This window comes from Triturus cristatus, chromosome 6 (assembly GCF_964204655.1).
Source record: "Triturus cristatus chromosome 6, aTriCri1.1, whole genome shotgun sequence".
Taxonomy (NCBI): domain Eukaryota; kingdom Metazoa; phylum Chordata; class Amphibia; order Caudata; family Salamandridae; genus Triturus; species Triturus cristatus.
The window spans coordinates 951,386,454-951,405,451 of record NC_140589.1 but is presented as its reverse complement, the minus strand read 5'-3'; the positions used below and the strand labels follow the sequence as shown (position 1 = coordinate 951,405,451).

Here is an 18,998-nt window from a genome sequence, read left to right as displayed (position 1 = left end):
AACTCACTCACTAATACAGCCACTGATATGTCTACTCATACAGCCACTTACAGGCACTCATAGAGCTACTCACACACCTACTCACTCACACAGCCACTCACCAATAGTTATACACCCATCCACTCATTTATTCATACAGATACTAACCCATACTCAGTCACCTATAGTCACTGATACCAGAACACACTCACACATATAGCAACTCTCACAATCACTCAGTCACACATACAGTCACTCATGTACTCCAACACTTACCTATACTGCCTTTCACATATGCAGTTACTCACCCATATACCACCAACACATCCATTCACTCAGTGGCATAGCCATACACACATGCACTAATCCATAGAGCCACTGACACACCCACACACTCATCCATACAGGCAGTTACACACACCCTCATCCACCGACACAGACATTTAGACACCTATAGACATACTCTGACAACCTTTCACTCACCTATACAAAAACTCACATAACCACTCACACACCCATACAACCACTTAGATACCAACTGACAGGTACAGACATTCACACAGGTCACTCACTCATACATTCAGAAACAATTAATTATTTACTTGTACAGTTACTCACACACCCACTGAATCATCCAATCAGGCACTAATACACCCACTGATTCACCATTACACCTTGGAATGTATATTTAACACTCAAACGTTTTATGAAAAAACACTCAGTCAGTGGATGATGTCATCAGTGATGTAATTTGAGATGTCATCAGTGATGTCACTGACCATGTAAGGAGTGTTAAAATATGTGAGGTCATAAGCAGTACATTGCGGGGGCATGAGTTATAGTTAGCTAAGCTAACTATATCTGCTGATCTTTTCTGGTTTTGTGTGTGTGAAATCTGAGCCTAACTATAACGTCCCTGTAACCTTTGTTTTTTCCAGTGAATATATATACATATACATATTTTTGCTGAAAAAACAAAGGATACAGTGACGTTATAGTAAGGCTCAGATTTCACTCATACAAAATCATTGAAATTAAGCAGTTATAGTTAACTGAGCTAACAATAATTCACGCCAACACAATGCACTGTTTATGACCTCACATATAACATCACTCATGAAATGGTCTGATGACAGCATCCAGTGAGTAAAATTGTTTTGTGAATGTTTCAGAGACTTAAAGATGTATAGTAAGCCACTGCCTAAGTTAAATTAATTTTCTTCCTAAAGTAGTAATGAGTACTACTGTTTCTAACATATGTCATCTAAGTGGGTATGTGACTGTATCAGTGTCTACGTGCTGTATGTGTGTGAGTGGGTGTATAAATCTTCTTGTTATTGTTGCATCGTCAATGTATATTAACCTCTTCTATGCCCATGACGAGATAGTCTCGTCATGGAGCACGGTTGCGCTGTGCCCATGACGAGACTATCTCGTCATGAACCCCGCCCGCTAATGTAACGCCCGGCACAGGAGGGGGAAAGGGCGTGGCACTGAAGGGGTTAAAAAAATCAGCCTAATTGATTGGCTGATTTTTGATACACATTGAAAATGCAGCAATAAAGAGAAGATTTTCAACAACTTTCGGAACTCTGTGGATGTACTTGGAGTTAGAATTAATATTGTAGAAGTTATGTACATCTGTTTGCTTTATCTGTTTTACCTAACGTAGGTCTGCACTAGTTGGGCAGAGGGTGCCTACACAGTGAGTGCACACACTGTCAAATTTAAATTGTTTTACTTAAAAAAAAAATTGTGGGGGAGATAACAGTTGTGTGTGTGGCATCAGTTTGGTCTACTGCCTGTTGCTTTTTGTCTTACATCTTGTGTACATTCTACACAACAGCTGCGTACAGGTCAATGGGGTAATGCCTCCAGTGATCTTGTGTGTATGTAATTTCAGCAATGTGATTGTTCCTCAAGCGTCTTAATCCACAAATCTGTGATAACATGAATCCTCAAAAACAGAAGACGCCAAGACTACAAAGAAGTGAATCTCCACCAAATAGGGGTGCTTTTGTGTTTGGTGGAGATGGCATTGTATTCCTCAGCATCAATAACCCATTACCAAAATTGGTGGGATACGCACTCGAGGGCCTTTTGTTAAGCTGTTGGAAAAGTTGGAAAAGGTGGGAAGACCTTTGGATAATACTATGGAAAATGGAAGGAGATTAGAGATGATTTTGGGCATTTGCATACTCAGAGTAATTAAAAGGGAGAATCTTGGACTCAGCTCTCATCAAGAGACAAGAAAAAAAATCACTTGTCACAGTCACCTCAGATCAGATTGCACTCCAATAGATTGATGATGCAGACACTTCCATTAAGGATTTCAGATCGTTTTTAAACGTGGAATACAAGAGGAAACACAATTGAACATAGTTACTGAAGGGGATGGGGCCCCATCCCACGGGCCCTGGACATGTCTCCTTCGGTGCCCGAAGGTAACCCAGCAGAAGACACACAATTGATGGATGGAATGCAGAACAAATCAAAACAATCACCCCCCCAGTTAAGAGATCTGGGTTAAATCCATCATTCTTTTGCTCACCATGCCACCCCAGTTTAGACCTGGCCATATGCAAATCAGTCTTCACCCTGTGCCTCATGGGAACAGTCCAGCCCGAACTGCCAATCCAGTTCCTCCCTGGACCGGAAACAAGCATCCTAGGTCCGGTTTCAGGGTTTCACCCCTCATCAGCCACGATAGCTTGGTTCCAGTGGCACAGTGAGCCCGGGACCCACGTCTGGGCATATCCGGCGCACTTAGGGCAAGAAAGCAAAAGACACACAATTGATGGACAGAATGCAGAACAAATCAAAACATTCACCCCCGTCAAGAGATCTGGGTTAAATCCATCATTATTTTGCTCCCCATGCCATCCCAGGTTAGACGGTCACCCAGGGCACCCAGTGTGCAATGATTTGGACCGTAGGGGGAGCTTCAAGGTCCCCATGGTAGCAGCCGGCTCCCCGCCAGCCGGCGGGAATCAACATTGCTCCCAAACGCAGGGAGCTGCTAGAAATGCAGCTCCCTGCTTGTGAGAGCACACTTTCATCAGTGTCCCTGCCCGCATGACAACAGGCAGGGAAACACAAGGTTAGGGTGCCTCCCACAATGTCTGCTAACACTTTTAACTGAATGTTGGAGGCCAATCAGAGCTCCGCAGATCTCGAGCACGAGCTTCTCATTATTCGCAAAGGTTTCGCGACTGTAGAAATTTGGATTTCCTTTAATATCTTGAAAACTACTGAACAGATTTACACCAGATAACAAAAAGACTGCTTTCTGGACTAAGAGCTAACTGTTAGCCAAATTTGGTGTAATTTCATTCAGCGGTTCGGGCTGGAGGTGGGTCTAAAATCTCTATGGGAATTAACATTGAAAACATATGTTTTTTTACCCCCTACCACTTTTTCTCGGCCTGATTTTTGGATCACCGCAAAATGTTACGTGCACATGGCCCAACTTGACACTTTTTTGGGAAAATTTTGTGAAGTTTCGGCAAACTGCGACCAAAGTTATAGGCAAGTCAAAAAACACTTTTCCTTTGGAAACATGGTCCTAACTATAACTATCTACTGGCGACTGCCAGTTGGAGATATATATATATATATATATATATACACACACACACACACAAACACACACAGCAGTGGCGGTTGTCACTGGGATATACTAGATAATGTTTATATTTCCATAGCAAATGGCTTCTATGGTTTGCTATTTTGGTGCTGTTTAACAAATCTTCACAAAAGTTAGCAAAAAAAGAGCTATTTTTTCCTGGAAAGTTCAGGTGTGGTCCATCAAGTATAGGCCAAGAAAAAAGAGGGGGGCGTTCCCAAAATTCAATTTCCATATTTTCATAACAGGTAAAATGAGATTAAACCAAAACTGGCAGGAAACCTGATCTGGATCCAGAAAATTTGCTTTTTGTGGCATGCTGTAAATAGGTCAATATTGTGGGATCAATAGGACCCAGTCCTCTGCGCACTGTAGCTATGGGTAAAACATACCGTGGTATGTCTACATCATTAACTTTCACGACTTCACACTAATTTAGTGATAAACAAACATAAATCAAATCCACTTCAAACTAAAATTTGTTCAAATGTTTTTAACAATAAAGTTTTTCAGATTTCAATTGAGATAAATGTCCATAGTTTCATCAGTGCGAAACAAAATAATTTTTTCCAACATTCGCTTTAAATCATAGCTTTTCTTGATGCCCAATGCATTTCGAGCCGGTCTGGCTCTTCTTCAGGGGCTTGAGTTCTGAAAAGATGAACATAAACAGTATACTACAGGTATGTCACAGACATCAGATGTACCATAGCAGCATCAATACATTACAGGTATGTATACCAAAGCTTTGTGGTTCAAAAGTATACTCATAAATATGAACGGAAAAATATATGAACGGAAAAATGGAAAAGAAAAAAGGTAAGATGTGTAGTCCTTCACCATAATGTGTAACTTTCGTGATAACGGAACTCGTCTACCTAACGCTTGCGTGCGTTCTTGTTAGCCAGTGCAGAATACTTAGCCCCTAGTCTATATTCATAGGGCCACCCGTGAGACGCCCAACGTGATGAAAGCTGGGAGACATGTACCTTAAACGTCATCATAAGGTCGTGTAAAGCGAACAGCTGGGAGACCACCTAAACGGGAAAAATCACAGCTCAGTCCAACCGTATAGAGGGGAATTAACAAAGTCGTACACTAGACTCTTCTGAAGACTGTTAAGAGAATATTACCAGTTGGAAAAGCTCAGGTCACCGTAAATTCTTCTAGTTGTCTTAGAGGTAAACTCGGGAGTGTTCTACCGCGTCCTCGCCACGGCTGAATGCAAACACGGAAGTCCGCAGTCGTGTCAATGGGGTTAAAGACGGACTTAGATACATAATCGTGAGGTTAAGTAGAAACTAAAAACGGACCACTAAATGATCAAGCTGGGGTAAACTCGAGTGATGAGTGGCCGCCATATTGCCTTGGGTGCATATTGACAACTTTCTAGAACGCCAGTGGACTGTGTAAAAGGAATAGAGTGAGATGAAAGATTAAACTGAAAATAGAAGAGAAAAATAATAAAAAACTCAACAGTGAGTAAAGATTTAACAGCAAAGCCATAGGAGCTCATTGATATACCAGCATTTTTCACGTAAAAATATACCATAGACAGTGGATAATTCGAATTATAAATAACATGAATAATCTATTCGGTCATTAATTCCCTTGTCTAACAGAGTATTTAGACGTCTAATCCAGTATGTTTCTCTTTGGAGAAGAGCTCTGGTCATGTCCATATCAGTTTGATGTGTTGCTTTTTCTAACACTGAGAATTGGAGTTGGGCTATGCTGTGCCTTTCCTCCTGCCAATGAGTAGCGAGGCTACTGCTTTTGTTTTGTGTCCTTATCGTACTCTTATGTTCCGATATGCGAACTTTGATTTTTCGTTCAGTTTTACCAACGTATAGTTTTGCACATGGGCATTTAATGTAATAGATCAGTTTCTCTGAGTTGCAATCAGAATTATGAAACAGTTTGATGATTTCTCCTGTAGTTGGATGATGTAACACATTGCCTACTATAACGTTATTACAATGTATACAATTCTGACATTTCTTCATTCCTTTATAGTTGGTAATCAGGGATGTTTTAGGGGAATGTAATAATTCTTTCAAATTTGAACGAGTGTAAGCAAACATCGGAGGATCTTTAAAGATGTTATTAAAATCGGGTTCATTTTGTAAAATTTCCCATCTTTTCATGATGATCTTTTTTATCTTTATTGAGCTTGTGGAAAATTTGGAAACGAACACTTGCCTGGACTTTTGAATTAAGGTTGAAATAAGCTTTTTCTTGTGAGTTTTGAGGTACGTGATTTGGCTTGCTCAATGACTTCAAGAGGATAACCTCTGTTAAGATACAGCTCTTGTTGTAGAGAGAAATGGTTATTCATATCGTCAGCTTCAGAGCAGATTCTTTTAATTCGCAGAAATTGTGAAAAAGGTAGGTTCTGTTTAAGGTGAGGAGGATGAAAACTTTGAAAGTGCAGAGCGTTATTAGCATCTGTGGGTTTCCTATGCACTTGTGTTTGAATCAATTTGTCTTTGATGGTAAGGGTTACATCAAGATACGAAATCGTCGTTTGGCTTAATTCATGGGTAAATTGAATATGATCATCAACTGTATTGAGTATTTGAATTTTTTTTAAGTAGAAGCTCCTCTGTGTTGGTCCAAAGAATAAAGATGCCGTCTATGTACCTGCAATAAAGCAGGGAGTTCTTTGTCCAATCTTCATCATTGTAAATGTGATTGTGCTCAAATTTCGCCACAAATGTATTCGCGTATGCAGGAGCCCCTGCAAAGCCCATTGAAGTGCCTTGTTGTTGGAGAAAGAAATTATTGTCCCAGTAGAAATAACTATGGTACAGACAAAAATGTAAAAGTTCAAGTAGAAAGACTTTATCGGCACTAAGGGAGGACTGACGCAACAGGGCCCACTCAACAGCTTCCATACCTGCAATGTGTGGTATGGAAGTGTACAAAGATTTGACGTCAATGGTACACAGTAATACTTCTTCGGTGAGAACTGTAGTTTCTAGTTTGAATAGAAAATCCTTAGTATCTTTGATGTAGGATGGCCATCCTTGGACGAAAGGTTGCAAAAAATGATCTATGTAATGACCTAGTGTTTCAAAAATGGTTCCACAACCTGTGACTATAGGTCGCATGGGGGGGTTGTGCAAGTCCTTGTGGATTTTTGGCAACATGTATAGAAGAGGTTTTCGAGGATAAGCAACAGTCAAAAATTGTTTGGTAGCAGTGGTAATCCAGCCCATCTCAAATGCATGATCAAGAATACACTTCAGTGTGGTTTTTAACTCCTGAATGGGGTCTGTATCTAACAACAGGTAAGTTTGCTTGTCTCCAACATGGTCGCGTACAGCAGAGTAATAAAAGGATCTATCCATTATGACAATGGCTCCACCTTTGTCCGCTCTTTGTATGTGTATATCATCATCGTTTTGAATAGAGCATAACATTCGAGTTTCATGTTTGGATAAATTGGTCTTCATAGATTTGTTGAAATGTAAGTTATGGAAGTCTTTTTTAACTAAATTCTCGAATGAATCCAGTGTTTTACATTGTTATGCTGTAAATAAGTTCACACATTTTTTTAAAAGAGATTAAGGTTAAAAATATTTGTTTATCTGGACGTTTGGGTTCGCGAGAGGCTTGCAAGAGTACCACAAGCACAACGTTTAAAAAAAAAAGAGCTTTACGATTGCCAATGGGGGCTTTTTTCCCCTTTGGCCACTTTGAACACACAGAAGTGAAGGAACCAGCGCTTTCATTGGCTGCCGCAACATGAAAACATATGTTGCAGTAGCCATTATTGAACTCGGGGACTTAGTACCCAGATCTGAAAATGTTTCTTAAAAAGAATATAACGGGGCAGGGTATAGATACCCTGCTCACTTAACCCTTGTAGGGGGGTCCCAGAGAGATTACCCCCTTCACAGTCAAAATACAAAACAAGATTTATTTTGCCATGATCCCACGGTTCTTTCAGGCCTGGGAGTCAAACCATATTTATTCATTTACTATTTGAGGAGAAGGCATGCATGGCGGCCCTCCTACTCGAGTTGATTTGGTCTTGGGGACCTCATCCCCTGGGGCCCACCATACTTTTCAAAGGGTAGGGGGATGCACAACCCCCACCCCGAACCTCATCCCCTGGGGCTAGCTCTAATTATGTGTCCCGGGGAGCCCACTCCCAGGACACAATTTCCCTACCCAGAAGAGTGTGGGCAGGGAAGACAATGTGCAATCCTACCCGGTGGGAGCCACAATAAAATACTCCCGCTGAGTATAAGCACACATTTTTTCACTGCCAGTGCTCTTGCAGGTATGGAAATAAGAGGTTGATTCTACCCCATGGGGGCAGAGAAAAAACCTGCTGCGTCGGGCAGGAGCGATGCCAGCTCCTGCTGCACTCAAAATGGGCGTATGCAGGGGAGCATTTTAAATTTTGTTGGTGTGCTACAGGGAGTGCAGTTGTCCATCAGTAACATTACAAAGAATTAAAAAAAAATAGCATTGAGTTCAAGGCCCCAGGGGAGCTTAACATATTTTTTAAATCTCTCCTAGCTAGAGCTCTATGCTTTTCAGTTGGAGTGCAGAGGCCCTTTTAGTCGGTTTTATGGCTGCGCTTTGAATCTTTTTCCTTTATATATCTTTCAAGCTATGACATGTTGATTTTTTAATAAAGATTTTTTTTTAAATGATAATCACTATTAAACATTGAACTGAGAATTAATAAAATATACATTTCATTATAATGATTGGTCATTTTCTGCTAAAGATAATACATGTGCTTTAAATATGTTGCTATTCTGACCCCTTTGTAAACCAACTGGCTGGCCCACTTTTTATATTTTGGTGTTCTGACCCTTTGACAAAGCAAGTAGCTCTGCCTTACTTAAAATACCACCCCTTATATTAACCTATGCGCGTCCGGGTGACCCTGTGACCAATACCCCTCTGTTCATGGCTTGAGTGCAGCAGGGCATTGGGCACCAGCGGGTTTTGACACAGGGCCTGACCTGGAGGTTGGCATTAAGGATGGTAATAAACTATTACTTTATGTTAAAAAGTCTTAGAAATTCACTGAAAAAAAAGTTAGAGACTTTATTGTTGGGTTTGGTAATAATATCTTATTTTCTATAACTCGTGCCCCAAAGTAACTATAACTTGTGCTCTCACCAGGCACTGCGATTTACCCCAGATTTTACATCACTCATGACATGATCTATGACATCATTGATAATATCACTGAGGCACCTGAAATTACATCAATGATGACAACACTGTGCATGTTGGGGGAAATAGCTTCTTTAGGGCAAGAGTTATAGTTACTAGCAGTAACTATAACTGGTGATATTTTTTAAATGTAAAATAAGATACTATTATTAGGCCTAACTATATTGTCACGTTAACATTTGTTTTTTCCCACTGACAAATATTATATATATATATATATTCACTGAAAAAACCATAGGTTTCAGGGGCTTTATAGTTAGGAATTGGCATTTAAAAAACCTTAGAAATTCACTGAAAAAACCATAGGTTTCAGGGGCGTTATAGTTAGCTGGACATTTCCCTCGTACAAAACCCTAGAAATTCCCCCGTTATAGTTAGTTCAGCTAACTATAACTCGCGCCCCCGCAATGCACTGCTGATGACGTCACATATTACATCACTCATGACATGGTCAGTGACATCACCTGATAACAGGTGAGTAAATCGGAATTCGTAGTTCGGCTGATTTTAGAGGAATATTTGTACGTTTCAAAAATGGACACAGAAAATTTTCTGGTGAAAACCACACAATGGATTCCTATGGAAGGAAATACAAGTTACTGGTAAGTACGCTTAGAATTACATTTCAGAGTCAGTGCTGGGCTAAAAGATGCAGCCCTGGGTTCTCTCCTGATAACAGGTGAGTAGATCGGAATTCGTAGTTCGGCTGATTTTAGAGGAATATTTGCACGTTTCAAAATTGAAACTTAGAACATTTTCTGCTGAAAACCACACAATGGATTCCTATGGAAGGAAATACAAGTTACTGGTAAGTACGCTTAGAATTACATTTCAGGGTCAGTGCTGGGCTAAAAGATACAGCACTGGGTCCTCTCCTGATTACAGGTGAGTAAATCTGAATTCGTCGTTCGGCTGATTTTAGAGGAATATTTGTAAGTTTCAAAAATGGACACTTAGAAACTTTTCTGCTGAAAACCACACAATGGATTCCTATGGAAGGAAATACAAGTTACTGGTAAGTACGCTTAGAATTATTTTTCAGGGTCAGCGCTGGGCTAAAAGATGCAGCCCTGGGCTCTCTCCTGATAACATGTGAGTAAATCGGAATTCGTAGTTCGGCTGATTTTAGAGGAATATTTGTACAATGGTAAAGGAAGGGGGCGGGGCCTGAGGTGTCGTGTGCACACACGCCCTGTGGCGCGTTTTAAGTTGGGGAATTAATTCCTCTTCAATCCTGCGGTCCACCAGGTACCTCCAGTATGCGTCAGGGAGCTGTGTTGCAGAGCGTAGTTCAGAGGCCACGCCCCTTTTTACAACACTCTGCAACGCAGCTCCGTGGCGCTTCCTGGAGGTACCTGGTGGGCTAGTTGGCCCCTAGGGGACCTCTGGATTGAAGAGGAATTAATTCCCTAAATTAAAACGCGCCACAGGGCGTGTTTGCATACATATCACCTCAGGCCCCACCCCTTACCTTCACCACTGTGCAAATGTGCCCTGTGGCGTGTTTTAAGTTGGGGGATTAAGTCCCCTTGAATCCTGAGGTCCCCTGGCGGCCAACTTGCCCACCAGGTACCTCCAGTATGCTCCAGGGAGCTGCATTCCAGAGAGGTGTTCAGAGGCCACGCCCCTTTTTACAACACTCTGCAACGCAGCTCCGTGGCGCTTACTGGAGGTACCTGGTGGGCTAGTTGACCCCTAGGGGACCTCTCGATTGAAGAGGAATGAATTCCCTAACATAAAACGCGCCACAGGGCGTGTTTGCACAGTATCACCTCAGGCCCCGCCCCCTACCTTCACCACTGTGCAAACATGCCCCGTGGCGCGTTTTAAGTTGGGGGATTAAGTCCCCTTGAATCCTGAGGTCCCCTAGCGGCCAACTAGGCCACCAGGTACCTCCAGTAAGCGCCACGGAGCTGCGTTGCAGAGAGGTGTAGCCTCATTACACCTCTCTGCAACGCAGCCCCCTGGCGCATACTGGAGGTTCCTGGTGGGCTAATTGGCCCCCAGGGACCCCCAGTATTCAAGGGGAATTAGTTCCCCCTCTGCAAACGCGCCAGGGGACGCGTTTGCCGAGTGGTGTAAGGCGGGGGCGTGGCCTCCGCCCGATCCCGATCTTTTCTGCCGGCATTGCTTTTCGACATGGGGAGCAGCTAACATGCTGCTCCCCATGTGGAAAAGCAATCAGCTGTGCTTCATTGAAGCAAGAGCAGATTTCCCTGCTCTCGCTTCAATGAAGCAAAGCAGTTTGCAATGACAGGATGGGAGCACCCTGTCATTGCAAACAGCAGTGTCCCGGGGGTGGGCACCCCGGGACACTGCAGGAGCCGGCCCTGGGGGGTGGCGGTCCCAGGGCCATCATTGGCTCCAGGAGGGGGGCCGCGTGGCCCCCCTCCCACACGGACAAGTTGCCCCGGGGGTGGCGGTCCCCGTGGCTGGGGGGGCCTGAGAGCCCCCCATCACAAATACTTTCAAGCCCTGGGGGGTGGCGGTCCCCGGGGCTGGGGGGGCTGTGAGCCCCCCCACCTATTTTCTATAGGCCTCAGGGGGTGGTGGTCCCCGGGGCTGGGGGGCCGTGAGCCCCCCCCATATAGTATCTCTGAGCACTGGGGGGTGGCGGTCCCCGGGGCAGTGTGGGGGGGATTGGGACCCCCCCACACTTTTTTATTTCTGCCCCCGGGATTTGGCCCGCGCTTCTTTTTAAAAAAATTTTGGCCGAAATTCGCGCTGGGTGCGCGAATCTCGCCGATTTAAAAAAAATATATATATACTTTTTTGTGCCCTGGGGGTCCTTGTGGGACCCCCTGAGCAGGCCTAGGGGATTAGGGTGTTTCTACCCTGCCCCCTTGTCGCGTTTTTGTGCTTTCTTGTGCCTCGGTTCTACCGAAGCACAAGATGGCTGCCAACACTTCCTGATTTAGAGTGTTGGCAGCCAATTAGCATTCAGCTCGTGTTCGGGGAGGGTGCGGGGAGGATCCGCGGATCCTCCCCGGCCATAGATATCACTAACTTTTAACTCTAATTTTCTCAGGAACTACTGAACGGATTTACACCATTTAAGCAAAAGGCATAAGTCTGAACTGAGGACTACCTCCTTGCCAAATTTGGTGTAATTCCGTTCAGCAGTTCGGGCTGTAGCTGCGACAACAGGTCCTATGGGAAATTGCATGGGGAAAACGCGTTTTGGGACCACCCTTTTTTCTCGGCCCCCGCTTGACGAATTACCACAAAACTTTCAGGGTAGGAGCGGAGCGGAGCTGGCCAAAAGTTTTGAAAATTTCACGAAGATTCATCAACCGGCGCCAAAGATATTCTCAATAGAATGTTGCGGATTTCCTATGGAAAATAGGTCCTAACTATAACTATCTACTGGCGACCGCCAGTAGGTAATATATATATATATATATATATATATATATTACCTACTGGCGGTCGCCAGTAGGTAGTTATAGTTAGCACCTATTTTTCATAGTAAATCTGCAACATTCTATTTGGAATAATGTTGGCACCGATTGACGAATCTTTGCGAAATTTTCGAAACTTTTGGCCAGCTCCGGTCCGCTCCTATCCTGAAAATTTCACTGTGATTCGTCAAGCGTGGGCCGAGAAAAAAGGGGGGTCCCAAAACACATTTTCCCCATGCATTTTCCCATAGGACCTGTTGACGCAGCTACAGCCCGAACTGCTTAACGGAATTACACCAAATTTGGCAAAGAGGTAGTCCTCAGTTCAGACTCGTGCCTGGGAAAATTAGAGTTAAAAAGATAGATATATCTGGGTGGAGCCTAACCACACATCTCATCGTGAGATCTAATTGGCTGTCAGTACTTCATCCAAGAAGTGTTGGCAGCCATCTTGGGACCAATATACCTGATAGCACCCCATTAAAAAGCATTGCAGTTAATAGAAGGTTTTAAGACTTTAGTTACATTATAAATCATTTGTTGATGGTACCATACTCATTTTAGGAATTGTGGTGTGTTCGAAGGTGATTTTACCATGTGAAAAAGGTTTCTGCTGTGGTATCATGAATCATGTTTGAGAGAAAACTATTTTCTCATGCGTTTCTCACAGAGGTTTGGAAGGTGATCTATAAGCTAAACTGAGATAATTTTATCTGTAAATTCACATTATCTTTCTCAGTCATGTGAGAATGAAGTCTGACATTCTCAGTAAAACATGTACATCCAACAAGGGCAGAGACTGTCAATTGATTCCTTTGTGTTCTACTGCAGCTTCCCAGAGTGTTCTAAAGCACAACTAGAGCGCTAACAGTCCTACTTATGACAAACGTATTGCACACCTGAAGCCATCTTGATTGAAATAAAGTGGTAACTCTTAAAACATTTAATTTAAAAAGGAACAAAATGAGGGGGTTCATTTTGCCATAGAAAGTATGATTGGTGCTACAGAAAGAAAAATTAGGGCATATTTTGACTTCTCAAATCCTCTTCTATTTCATAAAAAAATTCTGACGTGCAGACTGAAACATGCACTTTGAATACCAGCAGCAGACTTCCCTGGTGAGCAGTAGCTTTACTACAGTGATCTAATGAGCAACTAGAGTGCTAACATTCAGAATTTATGGCAAATGTGTGACACATCTGAATGCCTTCTTGATGGAACCAAAGTGAAAAACTGAAAGTATTTCCTACTGAGGAGACTGCAGTAAATGAGTAAATTAGGAAACTTCACAACAAATAAATCTCCCAAGATGGCCACCAGAGACAAAAGAGCCCAAATGTGGCCCAAATATCACCCAGATGTAGCCCAATGACAGAATGTCCCAGAGTGTTCTTAAGAACAACTAGAGCGCTTACTGTCTTACTTTTTTTTTTAAAAACATTTTTATTGGCATTTTTGTTTTTCTTCTGGACACAAAATAAAACAACCAAACAAACAGGTCAGCACCGGACAACACCTTGCCCGCCCGCCACCCCCCCCCCTCTCTCTCATTACACAAGGAGTCTGTTCCATAAGTATTCTGCAGTTGGCACCATCGTCGCCAGTAGACACCACCGCCCGTGCCCCCAGGCTGTACACACCTTCCGTGAACCGTGCTGGTCCCCTCCACTCAGCCACCTCTCTAGAGATCCCCCTCCAGGCCATGATATTTCCGCCACCGGGACCACACCCTGCAAAATTTTTTGGGGCAGCCCCGTGCCTTGTACGGAACCCTTTCGGCCGCCATGTATAAGTCAAGACCCCTCCTCCATTCCTCCAGTCGGGGTGGCGAGGGCGCTCCCCAGTATTTAGCCACATCCCTCTTAGCCACCACCAGGGCCAGCACCAGGAAAGTCAGCAGCGGGCGGGTGAGGTCCACATCATGTGTCATGCCCAGTAACACTAACTTGGGGTCCTCCTGCAGTGGCACCTCTAGCACCTTGCTCAGTTCTCCTAGGATCCCCCGCCAGTACCCCTGAATCTGCGGGCACAACCAGAGTATATGATAGAAGTTCCCTCCTTCCCTTCCGCATCGTAGACATGACGTGTCCCCTATCCTTCCCATTTTGTACAGTCTGAGTCTGTCAAAGTATGTCCTATGCAGAATATTGAATTGGATCAGCCGCAGCCTGGACTTAATCGCCACCTCTCGCGGATGCATGAGAACTGTATCCCAATCCACCTCGTCCATCTCACCCACGTCTACCTCCCATGTTGCCCTGAGCGCCCCCATAGTATCAGGCATATTGTTCATGAGGGTCCGATATGTGAGGGACACCGCCCTTTCCACTATGTGTTCCTGCAGCAGTCTCCCCTCCAGTGGTGCGTATTCGGGGAGAGAGGCAGTCTGCAACCCCTCTGCCTGCCAGGCATGCTTCAGCTGCGCTTATTTGTAGTACTGCGTGGGGAGCAGTCCAAATTCCGTGCGGAGCATCGAAAAGGACTTCAGTTCCCCCCTCACTAGCACGTCTCCCAGTGTCGACACCCCGATGGTATCCCAGTGCGTGAACCCTCGCAACTTGTTCCGTTCTGGTAGCCACGTGCAGTGCCATAGGGGCGTCTGTCTACTTAGTTTCCTGTCCCAGCCAATCTCCCGGGTCGCCCTTTTCCATATCGCCAAGGTGATTTTAGTGGCCGTCAGTAACCGTCCCGTACCCTTGCCACCATACAAGTAGTAATTATACGAGTGGGCGCTCATGACATACCTCTCCAGAGCATACGTTGTGTGCATTGCTGGGGCATGGAGCCAGTCATTAATGGACACCAGGTGTTCCGCCCAGTAGTAGGCCTCAATGTTGGGAAGCGAGATCCCCCCGCTATATTGGTGCCGCTGCAGGGTCTTCAGCGCCACCCTGGGTTGTTTGCCTAACCAGAGGAAGCTACGTACTTCCGAGTCAATCTCTCGAAAGACCCGCCGAAGAACCGGATAGTATTCATTCTGGAACACGTACAGGAACCTGGGCAGCGCTATCATTTTAAACATGGCTGCACGCCCCAGCACTGTAAGCGGCAGCCGACGCCATCTGTGTGCGTCCTCCACGAAATTGTTCAGAACCCTCCCAACATTCTTGCCATAGGAGACTGTCCGGTCCAGTGTTATAAACACTCCAAGATATTGAAACCCATCCTTCGTTGTCTGGAGCCTGTCTGGGAGACACTGCCAGTTCTCCCGCCCCTCCGGGTCGTATAACACCGACTTATGCCAGTTAACCCTATATCCCGAATGGGCACCATACCGTTCCAGCTCTGAAAAAATTATCGGGATCGTCGTGTCGGGGTAGGTAACATAAAGAAGGACATCATCCGCATAGAGGGATATTTTTTCCTCCATTTCGTCCAGCGGACCCTTCAGAAAACCCCTAATCCCCGGATGTTGTCTGACCCGCGCCGCCAGTACCTCTATCGTCAACGTGAAGAGCAGGGGGGACAGCGGGCATCCCTGCCGCGTACCCCTACAGATAGGGAATTCCCCCGACGTGACCCCATTTACTCTCACTCGTGCCCTCGGGTCCGTATACAGTAATCGCACCCACTGGCGGAAGACCGGTCCGAAGCCCATGCGCCCCAGAACTCCCTCCATGAAGGGCCAATGCACCGCGTCGAACGCCTTCTCCGCGTCTAGGGAGAGAAACCAGTGGGGATCACGTCGGCCACCCACCGCCTGCAGCCAGTTGTGCGATCTCTGCAGATTCAGTCTCGTCGCCCTGCTGGGGAGGAAGCCCGTCTGATCCAGATGAACCAAATCTGGGAGCACCTTCCGCAGCCTGAGGGCCAGCACCGTCGCCAGTAATTTCACCTCGGTGTTAAGCAGTGAGATTGGGCGATACGAGGTGCACTCCTCCGCCGGCTTCCCCTCCTTGAAAATCGGGACGATCGTGGCCAGTCTGAGATCTGGGGGGAGGCGCCCCTCCCCCCGTGCCCCCTCAAATAATGCCAACAGATGGCGAGCCAAAAGATCCGCCGTTTTTTTAAAGAATTCCGCCGGGAACCCGTTCGGGCCTGGCTCTTTCCCCACCCGCAACTTGGCCAGCGCCGTTTTAACCTCGTCCAACGTAAGGGGAGCCTCCAGCTTTTTGAGGTCCCCGTCCGCGAGCGTCGGTATGTCTAGATCAGCCATGTACTGTAGTGCTGGTCCCTCCCCCTATCTCCGGTCCTGTCCAGCGCCGGGGCCAACACATCGTTAAAGTCACCCCCAAGCACTTGCAACGTATCTGACGTGTCGAGCATTATTTCCGCCACGCCTTTTAATGTGGCTGCCTGAAGCTTAGGTGGGGCATAAACAGACACTATTGTGTATTCCTGCCGCCGCCACACTCCCCGGACCCCCACGTAGGTCCCCAGTGAGTCCGTCCAAGTCTGTGTCACTCTAAACGGGTGCGTTTTCCGTATCAATATTGCCACCCCTCTCGAACCTTGGGTATAGCCCGCATGCGCTAGGACCTTGTATTGTCCTCGGGCTAGGAATCCACATTTAGTCCCCATAAGGTGCGTTTCCTGCAATAACGCAACATCTGGGCCTACCTTCTTAAGGTATGCGTTTACCAGGCCTCTCTTAATTTTACTACCGAGCCCATTGACGTTCCAGGTTAGGATCAAGAACCCTTCCCCGGCTACTCCCTGTTTTACCTGCGTATCTTGCATTGCGTCTCCATCTGTGTGGAATGATGTGGGGGCTCCTCGCTGGCGGCCAATCCCCGTGTCGTGTGTGCCTTCAGTGACCTGTCCCCACCCCCTTCCCACCCAACCAGCCCCAACTGTCCCGTCCCCCCCTCCCATCCCCCAACACCCCAAAACTGTAAACCCCCAACACTCCCCCGCTCCCACCCCCTCCCCACCTCCCCCCCCGTCAGTCCCGGTCTCCACAAACACAGGACTGCTGGCGGAGTAGGCCTGTCGCCCTCCCTCGCTATCCCTCCCGTCGTCAACCTATCACGTGCCCTCTATGTGGTCAACACTAGAGCAGTCCCAGTCTGCCCGACCCGAGAACACAATACATTGACGATTGAATGAAAAGACAAACAAAGAATATAAAAGGAGGGGTGTGCAACCACTTGCGTGCTCCATCAGGCAGAAGCTGCATTCAAAATTGTCCAGTCCAGTCTCCCTCAGGAGTGGGAGTCTTGGGTATCTGGCCTCAGCTCCTCCGTGGGATCAGGTGCGTCCCGCTCTAGATCTCGGATCGCTGCTTCCAGCGGGTGCATGGAACTCTGTGCCATCTCTCCCTTCCCTGATCCGTGGCCAGTCCCCCCATCGTCCTCCTCAGAACTGCCGCTGCCCGCCAGGCAGCTAAAGCGAGATCCCGGCACTCTAGTCCCTCCGGGTGAAAGGGAGTCGCGCTTTCGACGTCGCGGCGAGCCACCTTCCGAGCAGGGCGTCTTATGCAGCCTCTTCCCAGTTCTCCGCCGTGACTGTCCCTGTGTCTGCCTGAGCGCCATCTCCTTGGGCCGTGCGCCACTGCCAGATGGTCGCTCCCGGCCTTCGTCTCGATCGGCGGTCCGCCGGCCCATCGGAGGTCTGTCCTCTAGCCACTGCCAGGCCTCCTCCGGATGGGTGAAGAAATGCGTTCTGCCTTCGTATATCACCTTGAGCTTCGCCGGGAAGAGCAGCATGTAGGTAATGCGGAGATCTCTCAATTTCGCTTTGACCGCGTCGAAGGCTCGCCTCTGCTTTTGCACTTCTTGAGTATAATCCGGGAAGATCATAATGTTTGTATTTTCTAGTCGGAGCGCTCCCTTCTTCCGAGCCTCCCGCAGGATCAGATCCCTGTCGGCAAAATTGAGGAACCGGGCAATGACGGGACGCGGCCGCGCGCCCACCGGCGGCTTCACCAGGAGCGCCCTATGTGCCCGTTCAATCACAAAACAGTTCGAAAATTGGGCCTGTGGAAACGTGCTCTTCAGCCAGGTATGGAGATATAGCGCCATGTCCGATCCCTCGATGCCTTCCCTAAAGCCCGCGAATCGGAGGTTGTTGCGTCTCGTCCTGTTTTCCGCATCGTCCACCTTCCAGAACAGTTGTCGGTGCGATGCCTGCAGTTCCGCCACATCTCTGCGGAGATGGGTGATGGTATCCTCGGCCTCACTGATCCTGGTTTCGGCCGTCTGCACCCTCTCCGACAGGTTGCGGAAGTCCTGCCGCAGCAGCGTGACTTCAGAGCCCACCTCTCCGATCTTAACCTCCAGCGCTGCCCTTGACTCATGGATGTCCGTCCTCAATCAATCAATCAATCAATCAGGCATTTATATCGCGCACTACTCACCCGGACGGGTCTCAAGGCGCTTGGGGAGAGGGGTCTGCTACTGCTCGAACAGCCAGGTCTTGAGCTGTTTCCTGAAGGCGAGGTGATCCCGGGTACGTCGCAGGTGGACCGGCAGGGTGTTCCATGTTTTCGCCGCCTGGTAGGAGAAGGATCTTCCTCCGGCGGTGACTCTCTGGAAGCGGGGGACGACGGCGAGGGCGAGGTCCGCGGATCGTAGCTGGCGGGTTGGCGTGTAGAAGGTCAGGCGGTTGTTGAGGTACCTTGGGCCCAGGTCGTGGAGGGATTTGTGTGCGTGGGTGAGGATTCTGAACGTGATCCTTTTGTTGACCGGGAGCCAGTGCAGGTCTCTAAGGTGGCTCGAGATGTGGCTGCGTCGAGGGATGTCCAGGATGAGTCGGGCGGTGGCGTTCTGGATGCGCTGGAGTCTCTTCTGAAGCTTGGCTGTCGTTCCGGCGTAGAGGGTGTTTCCATAGTCCAGTCTGCTGGTGA

General features: G+C 46.8%; 1 protein-coding gene across 2 annotated transcripts in view; it reads right to left on the bottom strand.

Moving 5' to 3' along the window:
- Positions 1 to 18,998, bottom strand: part of TEX12 (testis expressed 12) — a 299,352-nt gene that overhangs the window by 143,499 nt on the left and 136,855 nt on the right. Inside the window, exon 8 of one of the 2 annotated variants that reach the window (XM_085609298.1) lies at positions 4,135 to 4,255. The exons of the other annotated variant lie outside the window; for it this stretch is intronic. Coding sequence (XP_085465424.1) covers positions 4,186 to 4,255 — 70 coding nt within the window. The 3' untranslated portion in view covers positions 4,135 to 4,185. Of the gene's footprint in view, positions 1 to 4,134; positions 4,256 to 18,998 lie in introns of those variants that run through there. 2 annotated transcript variants of the gene reach the window in all.